Source organism: Cygnus atratus, chromosome 2, assembly GCF_013377495.2.
Source record: "Cygnus atratus isolate AKBS03 ecotype Queensland, Australia chromosome 2, CAtr_DNAZoo_HiC_assembly, whole genome shotgun sequence".
In the NCBI taxonomy this organism is placed as follows: domain Eukaryota; kingdom Metazoa; phylum Chordata; class Aves; order Anseriformes; family Anatidae; genus Cygnus; species Cygnus atratus.
Genome location: NC_066363.1, coordinates 119,236,685 through 119,262,719, shown reverse-complemented (window position 1 = coordinate 119,262,719; position 26,035 = coordinate 119,236,685). Strand labels below are relative to the sequence as shown.

The following is a 26,035-nucleotide window of genomic DNA, read 5'->3' as shown; positions in this document are numbered from 1 at the left end:
TCATATATTTTATGCAGCCATGCTGACAAAAATATTAACGTTGTTGAGCAAAATTTGCTCTGCAGAAAACCATCCCTGCCTGGTGTGGAGTGTGCCAGTGGGAAGGATGTGCTTTCACATAATACAGCGTGCGTTCAGCTGCTGTTTGAGTTGCCAAAATAGCGTCTGTGTTAGCCAGATACCAGCCAGCAAAACACAATGAGCGGATTGACTTTCTTGGAGGAAGCATCTGACAAAGATGTATGGAGCAGAGGACAAAGAACCGAGTGTTTCGTTCTGACAAAAATGTGTTCGCCATACTTATCCAGAGTTGGTCCAAGTGTTCAGAGTGGACTGGGACGATGCAGCAGTTCAGCAGGCAGTGCCTGAACAGCCTGATGCGTATCAGGATGAATAAGAACCATTCACTCTTTAGCCATAACCCAGATTTAATTTGGCGATGAAGGCGTCTGATCTGACAGGGACAAATGAGTTCTGTCTAACGATGCTCTTTGTCATATTTGTGTTTTTGCTCTTTCCCATGACTATTTTATATTGACTGACTGATGAATATTGGGACTTCCATTTATCCCTGACCTCTACAGAACATCAGAAAAGCGATTTTTTTACGAATCGAACCATAAACTGAGGCTGAAGGGGGCTGAGAGGGGCTGAGGAGAGGGCGGTCGCCCCTTCCGCTGAGCGCCCCCCACGGACGCGCCCCGCTCCGCCGCCCAACGACCGCGCCTCAGCCACCCCCCCCCCCTCCCGCCGTCCCCGCGACTGGGGAGGGGGCGGACCGTGCCCGCCCCGCGCCCCGCCTCGCCGTTGCTGGCCGGCGCCCCGCTGGCCGCCCGGCAGCGCCGTGCATGTGCGGCAACAACATGTCGGCGCCGCTGCCCGCCATCGTCCCGGCCGCCAGGAAGGCGACGGCCGCCGTGAGTGCGGGCGGGGGCAGCGGGGCGGGCTGGGCTGGCAGGCAGGCGGCTCCCTCTCCCCCTCTCCCTCTCCCTCTCCCTCCGTCCTTCCCCGCTTTGTTCTCGGCCCCGGGGAAGGTCGGCGGGGTCGGGCGGCCGGGTTGACCGTGCGGCCCGGGGAGCCCCGGGCAGGGCCGGGCCCCGGCGGCTCCCTCATGGCGGATGGGGCTGGGGGGGGGGGCGCTCGTCATTAGAGCTCTAACGCCGCTCTGGTTCTCTTTTCCAGGTGATTTTTCTTCACGGATTGGGGGATACCGGGTGTGTATGCCGGTCTGGTAGCGCGGGCGCGGTAGGGGTTGTGTTTGGGTGCGAGTTGAAGGGATTTAAACTTCTTTTTTTTTGGTCGTTTTACCCGTTATTTCACGTATGCTGCAACAACGCTGGCAACCATTTATTGTAAATGTCCAGAATGAACCTCAAAAGCTTTCTCTTCCGTCTCTTTCAAACATGTAGTTTGGTCTGAATGGGACACTTTTGGATTCAAATTTGGTGGAAAAAGAAGCCCCGTGCCTTTCTGACGTTTCTCTTTCCGGAGAGTAGTTCCTGGTCATTCCTGTGTTTGTCTAAATTTAGAAGATTTTTTATTTCTGGTTTGGTAGTAGGTGCAGTTAGTTCACGGGTTCTTCTTCAGTATGTGACACTAAAATCAAGAAAGTCTGAATTTTAACGCCTCAAAGCAAACTCCTAGACAGTCACCTACTGCCTACAGATTTCTCTGTCTGATATATGGTTTTAACGCTCTTGGAAGAAAAAACCAAAAACCACCACCACCAATAAAAACCCCCACCCTGAGCAACAACCAGACTGTGAAATAAAATACCTTGTTTCCTTTGCCCCTGGAAATTCCATGGAATGGAAATAAGAAGAGCAGGGAATCCTTGGGAGGAGTCTAGGAGTGGTGTAATGTCCCTGTTTGAAGCTTGTGTGTGGCAGGATACAAGCATGCATTCATTCTTCTCTAGTATTAAAGCCATTGAATTAACATGCTATTGAAACTTTTTAACGTGCTGTTGAAACTCTTTTTTGTTTTTCTAGAAGATTTTAAAGGAATAAGCACCTAGGTACTGGAAATAATTACTGTGAATGCTGTGTCTGTTGTGCTCCTTTATGGACAAAACTACATAGTATTTTTTTGAAGAACTCCATTTTTGTTACACAGAACTTCAATGTCACCTCTAGGTTGAAATTGACAGTGTTTAAGAAATAAGCTTTTTTAAAAGAAAAAAAAGTCCAGTCAGCTGTCATAACTGAAACTTATGTAACTTGGACACTCAGTAACTTGAAAAGAGTTAAGTCCATGCATTTGGCAATATTTTACAAGTGGAGATGTTTGCTCTCATTTATTGTGCTGACTGGTAATTCGTCACCGTGTTTGAATTATCCCTCTTCCTCTCTGCTGGTAGGATGCAGCTGAGGCCGCAGTTACTTCCTGCATCTTGGCACCAAATGTTCAGCAAGTGGTTGCAGAATCTTCTGGGTCTTCCGGAGTAGAGCCCTTGCGAATGGGGTTGATGTTTCTGGCAAGGGGAGAAAAATGAAAAATTTGCTCCTTAACATAGTTTTCCTCATACAAATGTGACATTTCTGTTTTAGTTACAAAGCTGCCACACAGTCTTCAGCTTGCAAATGCTCTGAGTGTACCAGAATGTACTCCTGAAGTTGTAACACCTCTGTGGAAATAGGGTGACTTGCTGTTTTATTCCTCTAGTCCGCTGCAGATTAGATTAGCTAAAGCTGCCTTGAATACACTGCCATTTTTTCCCCCAAAAAAACCATAGGACATAAAAAAAGAATTGTTTGAAGAGACAGATTAAAGATTTTCAAAATTATCACAGTTTAAACTGACCTGTATTTTTTCATGTGAATTTTTAAATTGCTGAATTCAGTTTACCAACTTTCGTTTTCTTACTCTGAGATGTCTGACGTGTTAGAGGTTGTTCTTTCATTTCTATATAAGTGGCACAAGGATTTGTACATACTCATTATAATCTGAAGAAAATGTGCAACATGGAGGATTGTTCTAAAGAGTGTAAATGTGTATACAATGCAGTTTTTCAAATTTGTCACATTAATCTTCATACTTGGCTAAAGGAAAAAAGTTCCCAAATTCTTATCTAACTAGTTCTTCTCATTTGTATATCTCCTTTAGATTCTTACTTGGTATTTTGTACTTTATTGAACATACTATGCAAGTAAGATCACCCACTATTGGTTACTAGTATATGTAAAAGTATTGGTAGGAAGAAGGTTGACATGCACAGCCAGAGCTTCAAATGCCCACGCTCTCTGTGTGTTTGAAACCTCTTTACCTTTATGTCGCATACATTGACTTCTTAGGATGATACTAAAATTAAAACGAAGATGATGTTATGGCTTGTTTGCTGTTGGACAGGTTAGTGCAGCTATGTCACTGATGAATTTGTTACAGATGTGTTCTGCTTAGAATCAACTTTCTGTTACCTAGTTTACTGCATGAGTTGGGAATACTGGAAAATGAGAAAAATCAGGAAATAAGGAAATACGGGTACTGCTAAATGTTTGGGAAGGCTGCGTGGATTCAGGTTTGGGTCCAGTATAGTTCAAGTCTAGATGAGCCCTGGCACGAGTCTTGCAGAGCTCTTTATTTAAATTACAAGTTCCAGTTTCCTGGTTTGTAGAAGCTTGACGGCTCATGTCCTATGCAAATCCCAGGCTCTGTGCACTCATGCAGCACATGCTTGAGATTTGAAAATCCTACCTGGGATGTGGAGTGTTGTTCAGGACTGCCTGAATCTGAGAGCGTTCCAGCTAAGCCAAAGTTAATATGTTTGATTCGGTTAGGTGACTCCGTAAGGAGCTAGGTTAGGTGTCAATTTGCTACTCTCGTACACCAAGAGATGTGATTCAGAAATGGCAAAGCTGCCTGTGAAAAAAGCTTCCCTAGCTCTACAGCAGCAGCACAGCAGCCTGCGGGCTAGCACTGAGTCCAGAAGCAGCACATACCTGTGCTTGTATGTTGCAGTGCTGAAGTTGTTAAACCCTGCCAGGTGAGGAGCAGGCTCTGCATAGTGCTAGAGTGGCATTTCTGCAGCAGTGTCACAGCTCTGGTACTCAAATTAGTTAGTGTCCCTGGTTGTATATATGCAATAAATACTCAGAGGCAGAATAAACCTTTTAAATTCAGTAATATATCCATAGCATGTGGTACTACGTGTAATTTTTTTCTAGCAATATTGATCTAATTCAGCATATCTCATACTTGCTCTGTGCTGTTGCAGCAACATAGAAGAGCTAAGCTAAAACATAAATGACGTTTAACATACTTTTTTTTGTTGTTGTTAACAGGCATGGGTGGTCAGAAGCACTTGCAGGTATCAAAAGCCCCCATGTAAAATACATTTGCCCACATGCGTAAGTTTGTAACTTTTATTGTTTTACCTTTTCTGTAGAGTTACATCGTAAGATGCTTGCACAGATGATGAAGTCAAATGCGATTTGTATGTCTCCACTTTTCTTTTTTAACTAAAAACATTTAAAATAATTCTGATGCTGTTATTTTTAGGAACTGCTGGGTTATTTACTTTAGGACAAAATTGCATTTTTATTCATATTTTCCTTTTGTTACTAATTCAGACTGAAAAAATATTTGGACAGTTTTATGTATAAAGTAGGATTGTTTTTGACTTTATGCTTTCACTGGGTTGAGTGAAATGACCCCTCCTCCACGGTCATTTTTTAAAAGCCATTCTGAACAAGGAGTAATTTTCTGTATTTTACTGACCTTTAGAAATACTTCGCATTATGTAAATGCAAATCTTAAACTCAAGTGTGTGTACAGAAGATGCAATTTGCATGTGATGTACAGCATATTTCAAAGATTAACAGGATATTCTTATTCATATTTTCAGCAGATAATGCAATTTGAGAAGTGAAATACTTCTGAGCACGGTCAGGAGTCAGTAAATAAAGCATTAAGATCTATCTGTCTATTTACTGAACTTATTTTAACACAAAATTCAGGTTGTCTTCTGCCCTAACAGTCTTAGGAGATAGGGAGCAGGAGTGATAGGGAGGATAGGTAAATGATATTTTGGTGTGTATCAGTTGATTGCTGGGCTGTGAATTACTTATTTATTTTACCGAATGACGACGCGTTACTGAGCTGTTCCAAAAGGGCTCAGCAGTCTCTGCTGTTCTCTTCACTTGCCCTTTGTCATCTTTTAGTCTTCCGCACAGAATTTACTGTCCTCCATTTCAGTAGATTAAAACTGCAGCCAGTATTGATCCCTGGCATGAAGTTGTCTGAGATGATGCCGTGCAGCAGCACAAGGGTGGGAAGGAGCCTTGCAGTGGAGGCAGGCGTCGTTAAGTAGGTTCTCCTGTTGAGAGAAGCAGATATGGCCAGACTCGGCCTGTTGTGCTGCATTTCGCTGGTTCTGTAGGTTTGCTGCTGTGTAAGGTACCTTCATCCACTGAGAATGTATGTGGAACTGCAAGAAATATTTAGAAATAATTACAAGGCATATATATGTGTGGATTTTACGTGTGTATGTATACATATATAAAGCAGCCCATCAGCGTTTTGCCTCCTTTCCGTTGAGGGTGATAAGTCAGCCCTGAATAATAAACGCTTGGAGTGACTAATTTCAAGGGAGATTTCTTGAAGAGATGCTACAGGGTAGCTAATGTTAATTATGGTTTAAAAGTAAGACAGAATTAGAGATATGTCATTTAATGACGTAACTGCATCTGTATTATCAAATTGCAGTGTATGTCTTCCTTATGTCACTTTTGTCCATTCTTACTTTTAGGCCAGTTATGCCAGTTTCTTTAAACATGAACATGGCTATGCCATCGTGGTAAGTACTTTGTTAAACTGCAGACAATTCTTGAGGTTTAAGCTCATTGTTCTTTATTAAAAATCCTGAACAACCTAAATGGCTAGTTTTAATTGGATGTAAGTATCAATTTTTTTTGGTTCAGTTTCCTTTTATAAAAAGGCTCTCATGAGTACACTTAATTCCCTGTGTGGTAGTGGTTACTCCTCAGGACTAACTTGCATGTCTTAAGAAAACAACCAAAAAACATTCTATCTTACAAGTATAATTTATAGTCTGTATTGTGTTTAGTCAACAGTAGTGGAGATTTGGAATGAAAATACTATTGCTACTAAGTGAGCAATATTTGGTGTGTCAGTAGAACATCTAGAAAATTTAGAACATCCATTCTGAATAGAAAGCGGAAAAAACTTTGATAGATTTCAATGGTCTTAAACCAGTCCTTGTTTGATTTTTTTAAAATTTTTTTCTCAAGTAACTTGTGTTTGGTTTTTGTGTATTTCTCAATCAGTATTGTAATTTTGTACATAAAACTGTTAAATTGTACACAAAACTGTTAAATCTGCAGCAACAGAGGAGTGGCCAGCAGGTCAAGGGAGGTGATTGGAGGAAATTTTTCACTCAGAGGGTGGTGAGGCACTGGAACAGGTTGCCCAGAGAGGTTGTGGATGCCCCATCGCTGGAAGGTGTTCAAGGCCAGGTTGGATGAGGCCCTGAGCAACCTGGTCTGGTGGGTGGCATCCCTGTCCATGGCAGAGGGGTTGGAACTGGATGGTCTTTGAGGTCCCTTCCAAGCCAAGCCATTCTGTGATGATTCAGTGATTCTATGAAATTGAAATGACTGCTGATATTTTTGGAGCAAAAGCAAAATTGAGCTGCTGAACCTGCAGTAAATTACAGAAGGTAGCAAAACTCTGAACAACTTTGACTAGATCTAGCATTTTATCTACATCCACAGATTGTCCATGATTTCTTGTGAACTATGGACGATTCTTAGGAAATAAGTCAACTAACAAGCATTTTAGTTTGGAAAATATCTCAGTTTTACTATTTGTGTTTTAAGGAAGTGGAATGGATGCTCTAATGAGTAATGCTCTTGTTGATATTTTTGTAAGGTTTGATATCATTGGACTTTCTCCAGATTCACAAGAAGATGAAGCTGGGATCAAGCAGGCAGCAGAGAATGGTATGTTTAGGAACGTTTTTTAGGTCTTAAAAGTACTTCTTTGTATTCTGAAACTGATCATTAGTCTGAAACAGTCTACTGATTCACAAAGTCAAAATCATTGGGGAAGGTAATACGATGTGTTGCATTACTGCTGATTTGAGTTTAGCTAACTGCATTTTTTTTAAACTTCATGAGTGAGTAGGTAGTTCGTAAGTATAAACACTTCATACACTTCATATTCTCGATGATAAAATGTACGTGGGAGCTAGTGTGCTGTTTTTTTGTTATTTTTAAGAGCCTCTGGATAGCATAGCAAGTTGGAACAGTCTTCCACTTGTGCTGCTGGGTAGTTAGAAGAGGATACTATCTCCCTAGCAGGGAAACTTTTGCAAGACTTCCTTGCACATTTTCCTCTTTGGAAATTGTATAGTGGCACTGGAATTTTTTATCATGTCCTAGATTTTTTGATACTTTTTAATGCAAAGCAGATGAAGTTTTCCTTTTGTTAGCTTTCTGTTGGCATCAGGGAGATGGTCTCCCTCATAGACTTTCTACAGAGTGGAATGCATTTTAACTACTGGCCTTTATTTATGTTGCAGTTAAAGCACTGATAGATCAAGAAGTAAAGAATGGGATTCCTTCTAATCGAATTATTCTGGGAGGCTTTTCTCAGGTGAGGTATGGTTGGAAAGAACTGTGTCTTTTTCAAGGGAAATAACCTAGCTATCCTAATGTGGGAAATCCAGACTTGAACTGAAAAGCTGATGTTAGGTGTTTCTGAAATTTTAAGGAGTCAGTTTCTCTTTGCCTGAAAAAATGAAGTTGTTCGTGTTAAGCAGATCATTACTGTTCACTGAAAAATGAACATGTGGAAAAAGCTACTAAAATGGATAGTCTATTTGAAGTCTTCTGTAGTGTTGCCTGAAAATCTTTTTTCTTGAACATCTTGCTAGTCTTTTTAATTTGACTTTAGTTTGGTAGATATTTCATAGTCTGGATTTGTTTGGGAAATATATTTCGACCATTGTGGCTTGTAAAATATCATAATAGGCCAATGCCCTATAGGCCAGTTGGGTCTATATGCCAACTGTCTGTGTGAAAGTGAATTAAAATATTAAAGTAATGATGATATTATCGTGAGTGGTAGTAATTTATTTCATGTCTAGCTTTCAAGTCTAACTTTCAGCTGTTAGTTATGGTAAATTTGCTGTTTTAGTTGTGAATTGATCACATGGACTTGGAGGTGGGGGAAAATACAATAAATGATGTATAGGAACACTTGGTATTGGTTTTAGTATTGGTTCTAAGGAAGAATAAATTGGAATGGAAAGAGTTCTTTAAAGGAGAAACTGACAATCTTGAAACAAACATTAAAAGGAAGATTACCTTCAGCATACTAATACTAATATTTTTGTCTTAGGGAGGTGCTTTATCATTGTATACAGCTCTTACAACACAACAAAAATTAGCAGGTGTCGTAGCCCTCAGCTGTTGGCTTCCTCTGCGAACTTCCTTTGTTCAGGTATTTATGTTTCTTTCTTAAGGTGTTCTGTACTTGTGAAATTAGTATATCTGAAGGTTGTATCTTGTGCAGGAATTAGTGGCCATCGTTACCGAGTATTGGCTGCAGTGAGCTCAGAATTTTTTAAAATAGGGCACTGCAGTTTTAGAGTTTGGCAAGTTGGGAAAATAAGGAAGAACTCAGTAACTACCTCTGCTTAAAATGACATTCAGAGGAAACTTACAGAGTATGGCAAGATTTTCCTTGAAGATGAATTTTCTATTTGCCACTAGTTCCATCTGCAAGTCTTATTAAAGACTAGGTGTTTAAACAAAGTATCGGTTTGTTTTACTAGTCCAGAAATCACATTTTTTTTGAAGAACTTTTCTGAAATGAGTGCCAAAATCTTACATGCAGGTGTGTTTTTCTTGTTTTTTTTGTTGTTAAATTTAATGGATGGTCAGGCATAGAATGTATTTCACGGGGAACTAGCATGCTATTGATTATGTTCTTCCTTGAGAATTCAGCTTACTTTGTCACTCCACAGGGAGTAATGCCCTGGGGTAATTTTATCTCAAATATGTTAGTTTTACTTCATTTACTGTCTGCTTCTTCTCTTCCCCCCTTTAAATCTCACCCCGGACAGGGCGCTATCAGTGGTGTCAACAAGGAGATTCCCGTTCTTCAGTGCCATGGGGACTGTGACCCACTTGTTCCTTTAATGTTCGGTTCTCTTACTGTTGAGAAGCTAAAGAGTATGATAAATCCAGCCAATGTAACCTTCAGGACTTACTCTGGCATGATGCATAGCTCATGTAATGAGGTAATTTTCTTAATGTACAATGTTGTAGTTGTGTGGTTTATTTTTCCCTCCAAACAATTTTTTGTTTGTTTTATTTTTTATTTTTAATTAAAAGTGCATGGTGCTATTGACTTATTTTACTGAATAAGTTAATGCCTGGCTGAAAAAAACATCCAAGGGAAAAGTTTATATGACTAGTGGGGATTTCATCTGAAGACTTTATTTTTGGGTCTAGGCTAGATGGTCTATAAAATACTTTTTTTTCTTAATTTTTATTGCTCACTTATTAAAATAATCACCACTTTGGAATGCAGATTGAATTCTCACAGCATCAATACAACTTGGCATTCTGAGGAGAAGTGCACGTTCTGTGGATGGTTTTGGAGACATCAGAGGAACATGGAGGGGGGTGTCGCAATTTTGAAAGAGGCAGCCTCAAAATCTGTGTTTATGGTTCTGGCTCAGAGAGCAGTTGAGCTGATGTAAGGGCTTGCTGCTGCCAGAAAGGGGTGGACTAGTTCCCTCCGCTCATGACCTTGTGGCCCTCTCTTCCTGCACTGGCTCTGGAGCTGATCAGAAACTTCTTTGAACCATCTGAATTTGCTAAAATGGTAAAAGCTGCTGGCTGAAGTTTTGCTGCCTTAGTGAGCTGAAGCATCTGAACCCGCACAATGGTAGGAGCAAAAAACAGAATAGGCAGCAACGAACAGGTCTTCCATTTTTCAGTGACTTTGTAAATTTGGATTGCTGCATCTCTTTGGAACATTTATGCAGTTTAATTACATTTAGACAGTAATAGCATTGGGTTGTCATGCAAATGTATGTGTTCTTTCTTACGACAATTAGTACTTTGTGATGTGTTTTTTTTTTTTTTTTAATTTCTGGGGGGGTCATAACTTAATGCATTTTCTAAACTTGCATAAAGTGCTACCGTCATATACTCCTACTGTGTATTCCTATGAAGGAGCTTCTCTGGTTTAAAAAAAAAAAAAACAAAAACAAAAATTAAATTATTTCTTATGTGGATTGGTTTCCCAGTCTATTTCACAGTGTTGCTTTTCCTTCCTTAAGGAAGGAAATATCATGAAGGTAAAATTGTTTGGCTAGGAAGAGATGCTGCTGGGTTTTTGCACCACTGTTAACTTGCCAAGGTTTAAAGTATGCATGAACCTACAGCCTTAGCTACATTCAAATCCAGTCCATCCTCAGCCTGGTGCTGTTCACATTACTTGATTAATATGTAGCTTGCCTGTTCAACCTCACAGAGAAAAAAGGTGGCCTTTGTTCTTTTTCTTTCTCTTCTGAGCAAAGATATATCTAGTGCATTGAAGTTACCTGCTTTGATTTGCAGTGTGCAAAGTGGTAAAAACATATCAAGTAACTAATGGAATATTCAATATTTCTAGCCCAGCTGCTCACAATAACTGAATTTTTGAAACCTTATTTAGTGTAGCTGAACACATATTAGTAGTGAACTTCAACTAATACATACCTTTCTCTTTGAACAGGAGATGATGGATGTAAAACAGTTCATAGACAAACATCTACCTCCCGTAGACTGAAATGATACGTGAGAAGCCTTCTACATAAAAAACACCAGCATCAACTGTGGTAGAGCGTTAATCTTTTCACATGCCTGATAGGAAGCATTACTTCTGTACCTACAGTGTTACTACTGTGTTGCAAATTTATACTTAGGACAAGGATTAAATAATACACGAGAAATGTGAGAAATGATAATCTTTTTAGTATTGATCATCCACTGATGAAATTGTAAGAATGAGGCAGCTAGGTAACAATGATAGATTGTAAACTGAGCATACTATTTTAAAACATGTCTGACTTTTGATTGCAAAATTTTGAACCGTTTGTACAAGTAATTAAAGACTAAATTTAAGTGGACAACATAAATGTGACCAGTTTAGTATGTTTGAGACATGTTTGTTCTTAATACTCTTTGAAAATAAATTAAAACATTTTGTTTATATAATGGATGCAAAAGTACACAACAAGTGTTGTATAAAAGTATGTAACAGTGGGCATATGGTGGTAGAATAAAAGTTACTGAGGACAAAGCTTTAAATGTTAAGCATTAATTCTTACTCCAGATAGAAGGGTTGTCCTCCTAGAAAGACTGTTAGTCAGTAGAGGTATATCCTGTATTTGAAACACGACAATTTTTAACTGTTTTCATACGAGCAGATACTGATAATTATATCATTATAAAGGGACTCAGTACTTGTTACACCATCATTCATTGCTGTCTTGTTGCCAGTTGTTTTAGATTACTATAAAATTATGTCAAATACTGACTTGGAACAGAATTCTGAAGAAGTGCATAAGGTTAATATGAGTTTCATTTAAAAATTCATGTTTTCATATTGAACATTCATCTTATGCTTTAATCATTGTAGCTTTCATTTATGTAGAAATGTTCATGATGTATTTTACATGAGTGATTCCAGCATACAGTTTTGATTTTTCTGTCTGCTTTGGAGTAACAGACTGAAAACTGTGCAGCCATGTAGTTTCTATTTTTGTGTATTGTTGAAGTCTCATTTGTAACATAGACATTGACTAGTTTAGATTCTCTTTTGTGGAACTACAAGTGGAACTGAGATAACTTTAGATTGTTATTGTCTGATACTTTCTTTTATTTCATTTTGAAACTTGAGATTTTTCTGAAAAAGAAAACAGAATTTTATTTTCAAATATATGATTGTATATTTCCCTAGATCCATGTAGCCTAAGAATATGGAGACCTACTACAGGGAAAAAAATCTTCAAGATACAGAATGTCTCTTCTTTCAGAAGCATAAAATTCTAGAACACACTGGATTACAGAAATCAGTGCATGCTTTTTGTAGTTAAGAGCTGTAATTCACTTTCTGGAAATAGCTGTTTTTCTGTAGCATTTAGAGGCCATCACCATACTAGGGATATTTAAAAAATACGCTATGCTTTTTGCTACATAATAAGCTGCTTAACAATGTTCTATACTGAAATATGTTTGCAAGCAAAGAATATTCCTGTTTTGGATGCATCTGTGTTGTCAGCATTGTGATACATACCTGTAGATAAGGTACTTTCTACTCACCCAGCTTAATCGGGTGGTCCTGTTACAGTATATTTGGATTTATATCACAGGAACCTGCCAGTACAAATGTATAAATCAGGAATTATGTATGTATATCCCTCTGACATAGCTGCTGCCAGAAATCTGGCTTGTTCACCTGGTCTGAGTTCTCAGTTTTCATTACTTTTCTTCATACGTATTGCACTTCATTTTTAGGAAGCTATTTTTCTTTTCTAATCCTGTTTCGCTGGATTATTAAATATCTCAGTTGAAAAGGATTTTTTTTTTCTGAATGGTATTGAGACACTTCTAGAAATTCTATCAGCATGGATGAGGTGTCTATTAACTTTGAAGTTTAATTATTTTTTTTCAGTCTCAGTCACTGTTCTATATATTTGCCAATTTGTCTTTCAGTTAATTTCTTTCACAGAAGAAACCATAATATTCTTATTGTAGTTGTGCCAAAGTTGTGTTGAGAAAACTATTTCTTAGCTTGGAGTCATTCCCAAATTGCATTAGCTAATTTTGCAGTCCTGCTGAATTGCAAACTTCGTAGTCAAGCTATATGTTATTTCCCTTAGTTTTCAGATCAATCCCTATTCCCCGGTTGTCTAAGTTATTCCCCAAGTACTGTCTTGTTTCCAAACTTCTGCATAACCTTCTGATCTTTTTATTATTTTCTTGTCCTGTTTGCAAATGGTTTGATAACAATGTCCAGCTGCTCTTGTTTGTCTTCTAATTTAGTCTGCTCATTTCACATTTTTTCTCTTCTGTTGCGATTAGTTTAAAAAGTATTTCTAAGATGTTAGAATGAGATTGGACTTAGCTTTATTCTGTGTTAGCTTAACTCTTTTCTCAATCTGATGCACAGTCTTCACAGCTTGTGGTCAGTTTCTAGCACTTCTGCATTTTAAACTTAAATCAGCTTCAGCTATTGTCTCCATGATGCTTTGAAATGTTCTTTTAGAAACGCTTTATATGATAACTTTGTTTAAATACTCAGCTAGCATAACAAATTTTTTTTCATACTGATGTTTTGCTGCTTACTTTATCCACAAAGAGTTGTGTTACCAAAGTAAATGTAAGCAAATATGACTTAATTCTGAATTTCTATTCTGAGACAAGTCCTTCCTCTTGCTTTTTATGCAGGGGAGATGTTACGTTGTAGATGGGGTTTTCTAAAGAGCTCAGAAACCAGAGGAAACTTCATGGATGTATTTGAAGCCTGCCCCGTTTCTTCCCATAGCAGTGTGTGTATACTGAGCTCCTGTCTTTTTTAACTTCCCAGCTCCTTTGAAAGCTGTGTGTGATCTCTTAGCTGAACTTACTCACTACCTGACGTGATTTGATGCTGGGATTGGTGCATGATGTCATTGCTGGCACGTGTTTTTAGGCTGAATGGTAGCTTGTCCCAGTGTGTTTATTTTCACAACAGTTTATTAAAATGGAGAAGTTGGGTTGTCAGTGCTCTAAATATGAAGATCCTGTTCTCGGAAACTGAGAATGAAAATCTCCAAGAATTATTATTTTTTGCATTGTTAAACTTCATCGAAATGGGATGATGCCTTAAAAATGCCTGTTTAAGCATCGATGTGAAAATATCCTGCTTGCAGATCAGTTTGTTTCAGTGGGTATCAAATTCCCTAATACATTTTAATTTCACATTTGAACTTAAATTTGACTGCAGTTTTGTGACGTCAGAATTCTGACTTCTAGTTAGATGTTCCCCATTTTTAAGTAAACACATTGAACCATGTATTGTGAGCCAAATCTTCCAGCCATTCTTGAAGTAAATCTGTACTGTGGTGAGGGCTGTATGATTTGGTCTCTTCTTCCTATTGTGTACGATGACAACACAGTAGATTGGTAAAAAGTACTGTACGCTGTCGCTGGTATTAGAATTGTTAATTAAAACATGCTCTCTCGAATGGGGTATACTGAACTTCATTACAATTATTAGGATGAATCTTTGAAGTAGGGGCACTGTTTATGTTAATGGATATGACTAATAACAAACTGTATATGTTAATGAAGCCATATGTACAAGGCCTGCATATCTTAAATTTTATAAAGAAATACTGAACACTTGCTCTTTGTGTTATGAAGTATCAGCCATTTATATTTAATATAAACATTTAAGATGTAATTTACTTAGTTTATTTATGGTAAGGACACAACTTTGAAAATTACTTCTGTAGTAGGGAAGTTGTAAAATCTTTCAGTTTTTATCATTGTGAAATAAATATCAATCAGTGTTTGGGAAAGTACTAACGAGTTTTTCCGTACATACCTGAAAGAAGTTGAGCTTTCATGTGCTGTGAAACGGGCACTTGGAGACCTCTTGCAAATGTATTGCATAGTAATGGATGCATGATTCTGTAATACAAAAGGATGATTCGTAGTTACTGAAAAAAACCCAACACATTATGATTTGCTACCTTGTTGAGAAGAATGCTAAGCATGAATTGATTTTATTTTTTTTTTCATATTCTAGGTTAATTTTCATTTAGCTTGCTTTCTTGGAATTTGCAGTAATTTTGAAAGGTAGAGGAAATTAAAATATTTTCCAGTACCCTTATTGTAGGACAGTGAGGAGCCAAAGTCTTCTCTCTGTGTACTGTTAAACCTTTCCACGGGGATTCTGCAGTGTCAGGGAACCCTTCAAAGTTATGTTAGGTTTAGCATACACACCACTCGATATACTTGTTAAAGAAGCAGTTTTCTAGTCAGGGGCTACATGCTCCTTAGGCGAACTGATACTTGAGGCAGATCAAGTGGTATATGCAGTGTGAGGCACTCCCGAGAGAAAACATGGAGATTATCTGGGAAGAAATACTGTAAAGTGTTTAGCTGAAAACATGAGAAGGAATGGGGTCTTCATGGGGTAAAAGCAGACCTCCCTCAAGCAGTTTAAAGAAAACTAAAAGTCTGCTTGTCTGCCTAGAGTGACATCTACATGTTAGCGTGGAATACATTGATGAAGCTAATTAATGTATGGAAATGTGTATTAGATGCAGTGGTATATGTGAATATACAGTGGCAACTTAACGGGTATAAATATAGCTGGTGACAATAAAAATGCAATAATATACAGTAATTTGTCAGTTTATGAAAAACTGACTGGTTTTCAGTGTCCATTTGCTTTCAGCCACGGCACACTTTTCAGTAGCAATACAGTTGTGAGGAGAAAAGTTGCCTAGAATTATCATAGTAAAAAATTACAGTGTAATATTATATTAAACTTTATCCAATATGGTATAAGACCATTGGTGTGGTAAACGAAGAAAGTAACAAAATTCTCAGCATGTCAACTTGTTAACCTGTAAATGGGATTCTTTGAAGACTAATTTTTTTTTTTTTTGCTTGCCACTCTCTCGTTACCGTTGCCTTTGGGATAGCAGGTTTTATTAATTCGCCCTGAGTGAAACATGCCTTTGATATAACTTATTAAAGCTGATTTAAACGAAGTAATTACATAATTTAGTCGGCATCCACAAAGTAAATCAGTAGATAATGATTTTCTCTTAGTTCCAGTTCTTGGAAAAGAACAGCCTCATTTTTTTTCTCTGCAAAACCTGTAAAACTTAAAACTCCTAGCCAGTTTGCAGAGGTGTAGTCAGCTTTACTTTAGGCATCAACATGAGAGGTTTAGTTTCTCTGTGTAGACAAGGTAGTTTTCCCTTGGGACGCATCAGAGTTTTTAAAAGGCTGCTTGTCTACATTAACAAATGGAATCTCAAAGTCAGAATTTGAATGTTCCCTGGTAGTGAATATGAGCAAACTCTTAAATTAGTTTATACTTGAAATAATTTGCTATCTATGTCATAGTACTTTAAATGGTTGGGGGAGAGGGAGAGTCTTGAAAAGACTTGAGTGTTTGGAGTCTCTATACAAATAATAAGTAGAGGTTGCCCCAGAACAGAGAAAAGCACTCTTCTGAGTGAGTCTAATAATGTGACCTTAAAAAATAAAATAATAATAAAACACATTTTCTTAAATATTTTCAATTTTCATATACTTATTCCAAATGGAAAAATGTGAAAATAGCATTTTGAAATGTACTTAACCTACTGCAAACACAATTTGAAAATGACACTTGGTCTATCTTCAGGTCATGCCATTATAATCTTTGGTTAGTCCAAGGAAATAAAAAAAAACCTACTTGTTGAAGAACAATAGAATTAACTACTCAAGATGCATGTGGCTGTTTCAGAAAGTTTGGAGGAAAATCTCACGGTTATGAAAAATCAGAACTCCCACTTGCTACAGCTCCTGTTATGAATTGAATCTTGTACTAATCTTTTTTTTTTCCCTGTGAAGAACAGAGTCAGTTGGCTGATGCAGACTGATTGCAATTCTGTTTTGATAGACTGAAGTCATTGTTCATAAAGTGTTCAAATAAAGAGAAGGGTTACAATGAGTATGTTCTGTGGTTACATAAAACTTTTTGGAACGCTGTGAATTTTACATTCTGCGTAGATGTGTTAACAAAAATAAGAGGAGCTTTTCTCATATGAAATATTAGTCCTGAAACTGGAAGGCTTTAAGTACATCAATAGGAGCTTAGAGATCTTTCGCTACAAATTTTTTGTGTGCTACTGTGTGAGCCTCCCCCTTAATTTCTCGCTATTCTGTCTCATAACAAAAGAGACTAGTTAGCAGAAGCCTGCAACATTTCATAGGTGCACCCTCTTTGGAGAACCTTTTCTGTCTCTTAAATCTTCATATTGTGGAAGGTCCTGCAGTCCAGCAAATGAGAAGCACTACTGAATTAGGGACTGGCTCTTTGCAGCAGCATATGTATGGTACTTTTGAGAGAATGTCACAAAAGAATTGTCAAAACATGCTGTAACAGGTAAATGCAGTGCAACAAATGGTATGCTATTTCTTCTTTCTAATGGGTTATTTAGGAGAAAGAAGCTCTGAACAGAAAGGTTGCATAGTTTAAACTTTTGATCTTTTTTTTCCCCTCTCCTGTTCTTTGGAGTTAAAATGTTACATTATAGAAGAAATTGATGCTGTACAAAGCTTCTTGTTAAAGGGTCATCTAAAAGAACAACCATGGAGAGTGCTGTGTTTTTCTTTTCAATAAAGAATCACTGTCAGTAATGATGACAGAGCAGCTAATATACAGAATCTTGTTAGTAGTGGTTCAATTTATTTGTACAATGTGCTACAGAATCAGAATGATAATCAATTATGTGAGCTGCATTTTTTTTTTTTTTAATGCAGATGGTTGCAGAAAAGGATATGCATTGCCATTTGGTTAGTCTTTGATTTCCCTACTGAAATATTTCTCTGGTGCTCTTTTCATTACTTTAGATGTTAAATGTATGATTTGCTTTCTCCTTCCAGTCCTGCTGCAGCCCCTTGTAAGTGCTATATCACATTTGATTTACATTTATGATTTCCGTACCTGATACGTTTTGAATGTTAATAAGATTTAATATGCATTTCAGAACTTTCCTTGCATTTCCAAAGAATAAGGTATTGAATGTTTTTTGTTGTTGTTGTTGTTGTTTTTTTTTATAGATTAATATGGGAAGACTTCATTTCAGAACTTAAATACGTTTGAACTAAACATACTGACAGATTTGAGATTTTTGGTTTTCTGATAAGTGTTATCCCTGACCTAATTTGCACCTACTGTAGAACGCAAACAAGCTTGTTTACCATACAGTGTAGCGATAGCTCTCAGCTGCTAACATGCCGTGTACCGCTTTTATCGTTGATACGGTAGTGAGAAAAACAGTAATAAATTTCATTTGAAGTTAGCATTTAATTTAACCTGAGTTAGTTATTACTAGTACTAGGTCAGTGCATCTAGACAAAATGAACTAAACCTGAGCTGTCACAAGCCCTTAAATGTTGAGAGCATTGCTATTTTTCTCCAAAATCTGTCCATGGTGAAAGGTAATCTTTTAAAGGAATGGCACCTTTGTTTTTTCCTTGGACATATAATAAAGGAAAAAGCTACAACGTTTCTGTATGTTTGTCCAATTCATGGCCTTGATCTACCCTCTGGGAAGATCCTATCTAGCTCCCAAATTATTTTTATTGCTTCAAATGTCTGTGTATGTCTAGACCCTTCAACTAGCAGATTCTGCAACCGCTGTGTGCATTGAGCACCATGCAGAAGTGCTCTAAAACGGCCTGCCTTTATGTGGCTTCAGAACTTAAGGCAGTCTTGCTGCAAAGTACATGACGTGTAATTGCAGCGTCAGTAGTCTTTGCTCTAACTGCTTTCTTGAGTGGCAGCTCAAGGAAAATGCCTATTTTACCTCTTCTCCAAAATGCTGGTGTTTTCCAGCCCTCACCCACAAATGCACCCACAGCATTTGACGGTTTACTAATAATAGGTTCCAGAAGCACACATAAGCACCCTCCTGAATCTTAATAGGGGAATCTTAGTAGGGGATAATCGGCGTGTAATCTTTACATAACGTGTGGAAATGCTGATTGCTTTCTTGAGGTAAACACTTTGATTTTATAGAGAAAGTAGTTAAACGATGCTGTTTGTCTTTTTTTTTTCTCCCAACTACAACAAAAAATTAATGGTAATGAGACATTCACAAACAAAAATTGATGGTACATATTACAGATTTATGTCAAACTTTATAATTGCATATGTATATAATGGCCATATACAAAGTTTAGACTAGTTTAAAGACTTAGAAGGAATTGAGACAGTTTAGGGTGGTATTTGGCTAATGCAAAAGTTTTTTCCTTGTCTCCATCTCAGTTGTATGAATTCCTGATCCTGGATCTGAGAAAAGAAAAATGCAATTTGAAATCCTCCGTGTGACACAAAAACAAGAAGAGACGGACTTTTTAGAAGGTCTTCTCGGCGACAGGGAAGGAGGGCTTTTCCATCTTTTCGAAGCTAGGCAGGTTGAACGGTGTCAGTGCGGACCTGACAGCTGAGGGAGGCCGTGCAGCCCTAAAATGGCTGACTCGCTTAGGACACGTTGTGCAGCGCGTTATGCGTGAGCTCCTCAACAGGCGCTGAGGTGAAAGTTTAGGGAAAACTACCCCTGAGCAGCGCTTCTCGGGGTGAAGCCGGGGGTCGGGCCGGAGGGGCCGGCACAGCCCGGGAGCCCATTTCATTACCCTTCGCCTTGTGTCTGGGGACCTCCCCCCTTCTCCACACGCACCCGGGGCTCTCTCGGCGCTCCGCAGAGCTGCCTGGCTCCCGCGGCCGGCGCTCGGCGAGCGCTGCCTGGCGGCGCCGCGCCCGCCGCTGGTGCTGCTGGGGCGGGCCGGGACGCAGCGCCGCGGCCTGGCTCCGGCTCCGGCTCCGGGACCGTCCCCGACCCCGTCACCGCGCCCGGCCCCGGCCGCGTCCCGCGGGCAGCGGGCGTCCCGCCCGGGGGGCGCCATGACCACGGAGGACGAGATCATCCGCATCGCCAAGAAGATGGACAAGATGGTGCAGAAGAAGAACGCGGTGAGACGGGGCGGCGGCGGCGGGCTTGGGGCGGGCGGGGCGCGGCGGCGGCCCCGGCACCGGCCTCGCCTTGTCCCCTTCGTGCCGGGGGGCGAGCGCCCGGTGATAGCTACACGGAACGGCATGCGTGTAAACGGCGTGTCTGCCGCCTCCTTATCGTGCGGCCGCGGGGCTCTCCTCCTGTAATTCTTGATATCGTTGATCTCCTTACAAAATACGATCTTAATGCGTAAAGTTTTCATGTGTGCCTTAAATACTCAGTGCCTATTTCTTCTCAGAAAGAGCAGTCAGGCATTGGGACGGGTTGCCCAGGGAGGTGGTGGTGTCACCGTCCCTGGGGGTGTTCAAGGAAAGGTTGGACGTGGTGCTTGGGGACATGGTTGAGTGGTGACATTGGTGGTAGGGGGATGGCTGGACCAGATGGTCTTGGAGGGCTTTTCCAACCCTAATGACTCAATGATTCTTATTCAAAACTTACCTGTGTGAAACTGTTTATAGTACTATATAGTAGTCACGTCAATTAATTTTTTTCCTCTTAAAGATGATATAAATTACCACTAACGCTTTTGGTAATGCTTACCTATCTATAGAGATAGCACTTGTATTATACCAGTGAAATTTGTTTGTTTCCCACTGACTGGATCAAATTTCCTTACAGCAAACAGTGGCACCGAACGCTTTCAATAACAGCTGACAGAAAGGACAGTGGCTTGCAGCTAGTGGGCCCAGGGTGTTGGAGTTGTAGTCCTCGTCCTTCTCATACTGAAGGTGTTCACGTCCTGATTCATGCCCTTATGAAACTAGTCTACAGGCTTTTCTGGGATGTAGTAATTCACAGTTCTTCCTTTTCTTTTTTTCCTCCTACTTGCAAGCACAAAAGGATTCGTTGTCTCACTTTCCCAACTCTGAAGTTGGAGTAGTGGTTCTGTTTTGTGATGTATCTCGTACCTCAAGTATCTACAGGGAGCCTACAGGAAAGCTGGGGAGGGACTCTTTGTTAGGGGGTGCAGTGATAGGACAAGGGGGAATGGCTTTAAACTAAAAGAGGAGAGATTTAGATTAGATATTAGGAGGAAACTCTTCACTCAGAGGGTGGTGAGGCACTGGCACAGGCTGCCCAGAGAAGCTGTGGATGCCCCATTCCTGGAGGCGTTCAAGGCCAGGCTGGATGGGGCTTTGGGCAACCTGGTGTAGTGGGAGGTGTCCCTGCCCATGGCAGTGGGGTGGAAACTAAGGGATCTTTAAGGTCCCTTCCAACCCAAACCATTCTGTGGTTTTATGATAAAAACATATGGACAGTCACGTACAGTCAATTCCTTGTTGTTTGGAAGACTTCTGGCAACAGAAAGAAGATGGCAACTCCCCGATAATGTGGGAACAACTGCTGGTGCTGGGGAGCATCAGTGTGGTGATACCGTAGGTGCTAAATGACCGCCAGGCATTTCTCGGTGGCTTAGGGGCTGAGCTGTAATCCTTAGCAGCAGCTGGGGACACACAGGCAGGTGCCGTAGTGCAGGTAAGCCAGTGCAGGCAGCTCACAGCTGTAGGAGCGGCGCAGCGTCTCCCTGGGGTCAGCCTGTGTCGGATGCGGCGAAGCCCAGCGCCGGGGCAGTATCAGCTCTGTGCCCGAGCACCGCCAGCAACAGCCCCAGCTGTGGTTTGGACTTTGAACAGAGCTCGCTGCTGCACGCCAGCGGCTCCCTGTGGGGTTTGATGCCGCCTCGGAAACCTTGCAGTGCCGAGGGCCTGCCCCTGTGGCAGATAGTTGAGGTCTGGCAGTTTATCCAAAGCATGTGTGCTGTGGTGGCAACCCTGAGATGTATGTCAGGAGAAGGAGTGCATCGGTATTTAACTCGGCAGCTTTCTCTGTGTTTTTCATGCTGGTCTTTGTCAGTTATAAGGTGTTTCTCTTCTAATTGCACTTAATCCTTCTCGGCAGTTAAAATGCTAACTTTAGCAAAGTGACTGAGATAATTTCTATACAGAGGTACTTCGTTGTCTCACAAAGATGAAGCTGAGTTGAGAAATGTGCTCTTACATAAGCACAGACTAGACAATCATGTTCCTGACAATTTCATGTGTTCCTTTCCCCATTTTTACTCAACATGAACAGGAAATTTTTAGACAGTTTCCTTATGCAGCCAAGCACCCGTTTTAAAATCTAAAATACTTTTTTATGTTTCTCAGTATTTGGTGTATGTCTTTGCGAATGATTTGATGAAACCCATCAATAAGAAAAGCTTTGATACCTTTTCCCTCTGAAGTTGTCAGGAGTCAGATGGCAAGAGACACTCAGTCTCGCATACAAGAGGTGTCCCTGCGGTTTGTGACAGAGCCCTGTTTGGCATTTCTTTTGATGAGATGAAAAGGCAGCCAGTGCAGACACCCTTCCTGAGTCAGGTTCCTGGTGACTTGCCTTGACTAAAGCTTTAATTGCAGCTGTGCAGATTTCACAACTATTTACTGAAGCGATAAATACGGTTCTTGAAGGACGAAATAATCAAGCAACGTTGTATTTAACACACTGTGAGATGCATATTTCTGCTGTTACTTCAAGTATTGAGTGCATATTGGAAATAGATGTCACCACTCCTTCAGAATTAATGTGGTTTGGTTAAAATGTGTGTTGGGCCTTCCTATAGCTTTTGTTGTATGTAAGTACGCTCTTCTCTCACTGAGTTACTTTAATGAATGGTTATGAAAGATAAGGTTGCACCCATGGGTTAAAAAAAAAACAGCAACAGTTGAGTAAGTTTAGGGAAGAAAATTGTCCAAATTATTAAATGTTTGCTCCCATAAGTAGAACAGATCTGTAACTGTATAGGTCTGTTGTCTTCAGAAACGTACTCCATTTTCTATAGCCTGAAGCATAGCTTTAAAATATGCATAGAGAACATCATTCTGTTGCTGTGATCTGATCAACTGAGGGAAGCTGAGAGGAGTGATCTATTAAGTCTGTAGCTTAAAGGTCGGGTAAACTGGAAGTCAACAGGAATGGGGCTGGGGCATTGCCTTTCACTTTCTGTAAAATTATAGAAATGTCTTGCAAAAAAAGATTTGTAATAATGTCTGTAATAGTTTTTAAAGCAGGACAGTGTTACACTAGAAAAATTGGAATTACAGCTTCCCCTTTGATTTGGGTTGAAGAGGACGTTTGACTTTATGATAAGAAAAGTGGTTGTGAAAACCTGTTTAGTTGCTGTTACAGTTTGGACTTGATTTAAATTTAATGCATCTAGTTCTTAGTACACCTAATGCAATTGACTAGAGAAGAGTTAAGGCTTAGAAAGCACCAGTGCGTTAGAGATGTTGAGAATTTAGTACAGAAAACAGCATGAAATGTAGGTACTGGACAGAGAGTGCATCGTTTCGTGATTTATTGCACGGCCTGTTAACCCATATATCGAGCTGTTAGTTTTGGAAAATATTTAGGCTGGGAACAATGGAGTTGTTTTGAAACCTACAGTTGGAAAAACAATTAGAAATACATTCCATTCGAAATTTTTGCCTGCAAGATGAGTTAAAAAGAGCGCTATAATCCCTACTTTGTATTACAGTATCATTGTTATGCTGACTGCAGTACCAGACTACAATGTCCTGAGTTTATTTTGAAATCACAAACCGTGTACAGTTTGCTAATAAGTTAATTGGTTTGGAGGTAAGTGTTACCTGATTATATTTTCGAAAAGGACATTTTTTTCTTTTTGTTACTTATTTTGTTTGGCTAAGAATTTTTTTTTTTTAATTTTGGTAGGAGTAAAGCTAATTGACTTGTTTTAATTTGGTCTATATTTACACAGAAAAAAAACAAAACCAAACATGCTTATGACTGTTTAGAGAAAGATACGGATTAGTATACTAACTCAGTTCGGCATGAGATTTTCATGAAAAAAAAACAGCATGAGATTTTCTGGTCTTGCACCACTGCTGCTAAAATTCCATAGTTAAAACTGGAGGAGCTTTGTACAGCATGAATAAAAGTTAAGTAAGACTTTTTTCTTGGGACGGCAAAACAGTGAAGCTTTGATTTTATGAGTGAAGTGAGTTTGTGTAAGGTGGGAAGTACTGAAATTTTTAGTTTTAGGTGGTTCTTTGCTGTCACACATTTAAAAACAAACAAACAAAGGTTGTAGTAGACATTTGAAAGCATCCGAAGGTGTGCCTGTTTGGATGTGACACTAAAATGCCACTTTTGTTTTACTCGGCCTGTTGGTGGTTGGTTTATGTGCTATCTTTAGTGGTTAAGTTGGAAGACCGTGCAGGTGCAGCAGCAGATTACATGAGTTTCTTTGCAACAGGTGTCTGAAGTTGGTTGGGAAGAATTTAAAAACAAAGACAAATGGAAATGAAAAGATACAAAATGCATGCTATAATACATACTTTGTGAGTATGTAAAATGCATATAGAAGTAAATAAAATAGGATGAGTTGAGAGGGAGGTAAGGAAAGAGAAAAGGATCGATTTCCAAAGAAAAGAAAGATGGAAATTTTGTGAAGTTGGTTTCTAAACCTCTGTGAATTTAAAAAAAAAAAAAAAAAAAAAGGCAATAAGGTAATGGGGCTAGTCTGCGCAGAGTGGCCTCTAATATGAGAAGTCCTTTGCCTTCTTGCTTTTCTTAGGTCAGAGGTACAGAACCACATGTACTTGAATAACAGCAAGCATTTCTTAACCTTTGGGAGTTTGCTGTACTCTGCCAACACATGTGTAGCAAGGAGTGGATGATGCAGAGCTTTGCTTAAGTGAGTGAGGAAATTTGGAAGCCTATTGCTTGCATTTATGAAAACTTTTAAGTAAGACCAGCATCACAAATGAACAAATTATTAGAGCAGCTGTGTATATAGATTGTCATCAATATTTAGCAGATTTGCTAACAGTATCATCTCTGAAATAAACTCATCTATCTAGGAAACTAGTGCTTTTATAGCGTTAATCTATACCTTTCCTTATCTTAACAGTGGAAGAGGAATAAAGAAAACTGCGTGGCAGCTATATAATAAACAAATGCATTAGCTCAGATGTTCTAGTGCATTAGGATGGGCTCTGGCTTCCAGTCTGGAAAATGTTGATGCTTGGCCTGCCTGGTGTAGGCTAAATATTCTTGCCTGTCTGCACTAACCTATGCAGTCTAGTATGTATATTTCATTGAATTAATATTTAAAGTCAGTAGTTGAAAATAAGACTCAAAAGCAAGTCTTGCGCAACTTTTTTTTTTTTTTTAATTGGGGCATTTGTTAGTAGACATGCATGCACAGTTGTCTTTTCTATGGGGGACAGTAAACCTGTGTCTAGTCAAATAGCGTAATCTGATTATCATTTTTTAACCAGCATAATTTTACAGCTTTACCACACCACTATAAATACAGTTAAGAAGGTGAGTTATAATGAGCTGCATTATTGATGGGCTGTACAGAGCTTCTCAACTCAAATTCTTGTTCTAGAACAGGTGAAGTTGTTGTAAACTAACAATTGTTGCCTGGTTTGTTTCTGATGCTACTACGGGAAATGTGTCGGAGGACTCCTGTTGTTGAGGATGTGTGTTGGTTAAGTGGCAATTTACAGAATGCACTGACTGGCATTTGAATTATATGGGATAAAACTTCTCTAGTCTTTTGGTGAATACTTTGAATCCTGAGTTAATTTTTAGTTTGTGAAGCAGAACATTCCTTGGCCTAGAATTGTTCTATGAATAAACTGGGAACTGATGGTTTGAATCCAGTCTGGGACCTTTAAGGCATGTAAGAGTATGTTGTTGATACTATTTTTAAAATACCTCATTGCTACTAAATTGACTTTTTTTTTTTTCCTTTTTTCAGGCTGGAGCTCTTGATTTATTAAAGGAGCTTAAGAATATTCCCATGACCCTTGAATTATTACAGGTATGATTTTTTTTATTGTTATGCTGCAAAAATTAACCCCGTAATAATGAAGGTGAAGCCAGCAAATTTGGAAGGTTGCACTAATTAAAATAGATTCCTATGGAGAAACCACTTGAAGAATCTGTTATTTTGGATAACTAGTCTTATTTCACCCTGATTCAGGACACTTAAGTCTTTACTTCCACTCTTAAAGGTCATCTTTGAGTTGACAATAGTGAATGTTGTTATGGACAAAGGAAAAGTACTGCTTATAGACTTGCCTTACTTATACTGTCAGATTCTTATCAACAGAAATATGATGCATTTCCCTCTCTGTGAGGGAGAATGCACCTGATTAGAGCTCCTCCTTTTATGTAGTTTGTTCTGTAGCTGGATTTTAAGTGAAGAGAACA

The 26,035-nt window shown here is 39.3% G+C and overlaps 2 protein-coding genes across 2 annotated transcripts in view; both read left to right on the top strand.

Moving 5' to 3' along the window:
* Positions 1–629: 629 nt before the first annotated feature.
* LYPLA1 (lysophospholipase 1) lies at positions 630–11,327 on the top strand. The gene is made up of 9 exons (XM_035553272.2): positions 630–917; positions 1,183–1,214; positions 4,281–4,346; positions 5,747–5,794; positions 6,889–6,959; positions 7,541–7,614; positions 8,362–8,463; positions 9,089–9,265; positions 10,753–11,327. The coding sequence occupies exons 1-9, from the start codon at positions 849–851 to the stop codon at positions 10,804–10,806; spliced, it is 693 nt and encodes a 230-aa protein (XP_035409165.1). The 5' UTR covers positions 630–848; the 3' UTR covers positions 10,807–11,327.
* Positions 11,328–19,571: 8,244 nt separating this feature from the next.
* Positions 19,572–26,035, top strand: part of TCEA1 (transcription elongation factor A1) — a 28,643-nt gene continuing 22,179 nt past the window's right edge. The window contains exons 1-2 of the mRNA XM_035553271.2: positions 19,572–19,767; positions 25,581–25,643. Coding sequence (XP_035409164.1) covers positions 19,699–19,767; positions 25,581–25,643 — 132 coding nt within the window. The 5' untranslated portion in view covers positions 19,572–19,698. The remainder of the gene's footprint in view (positions 19,768–25,580; positions 25,644–26,035) is intronic.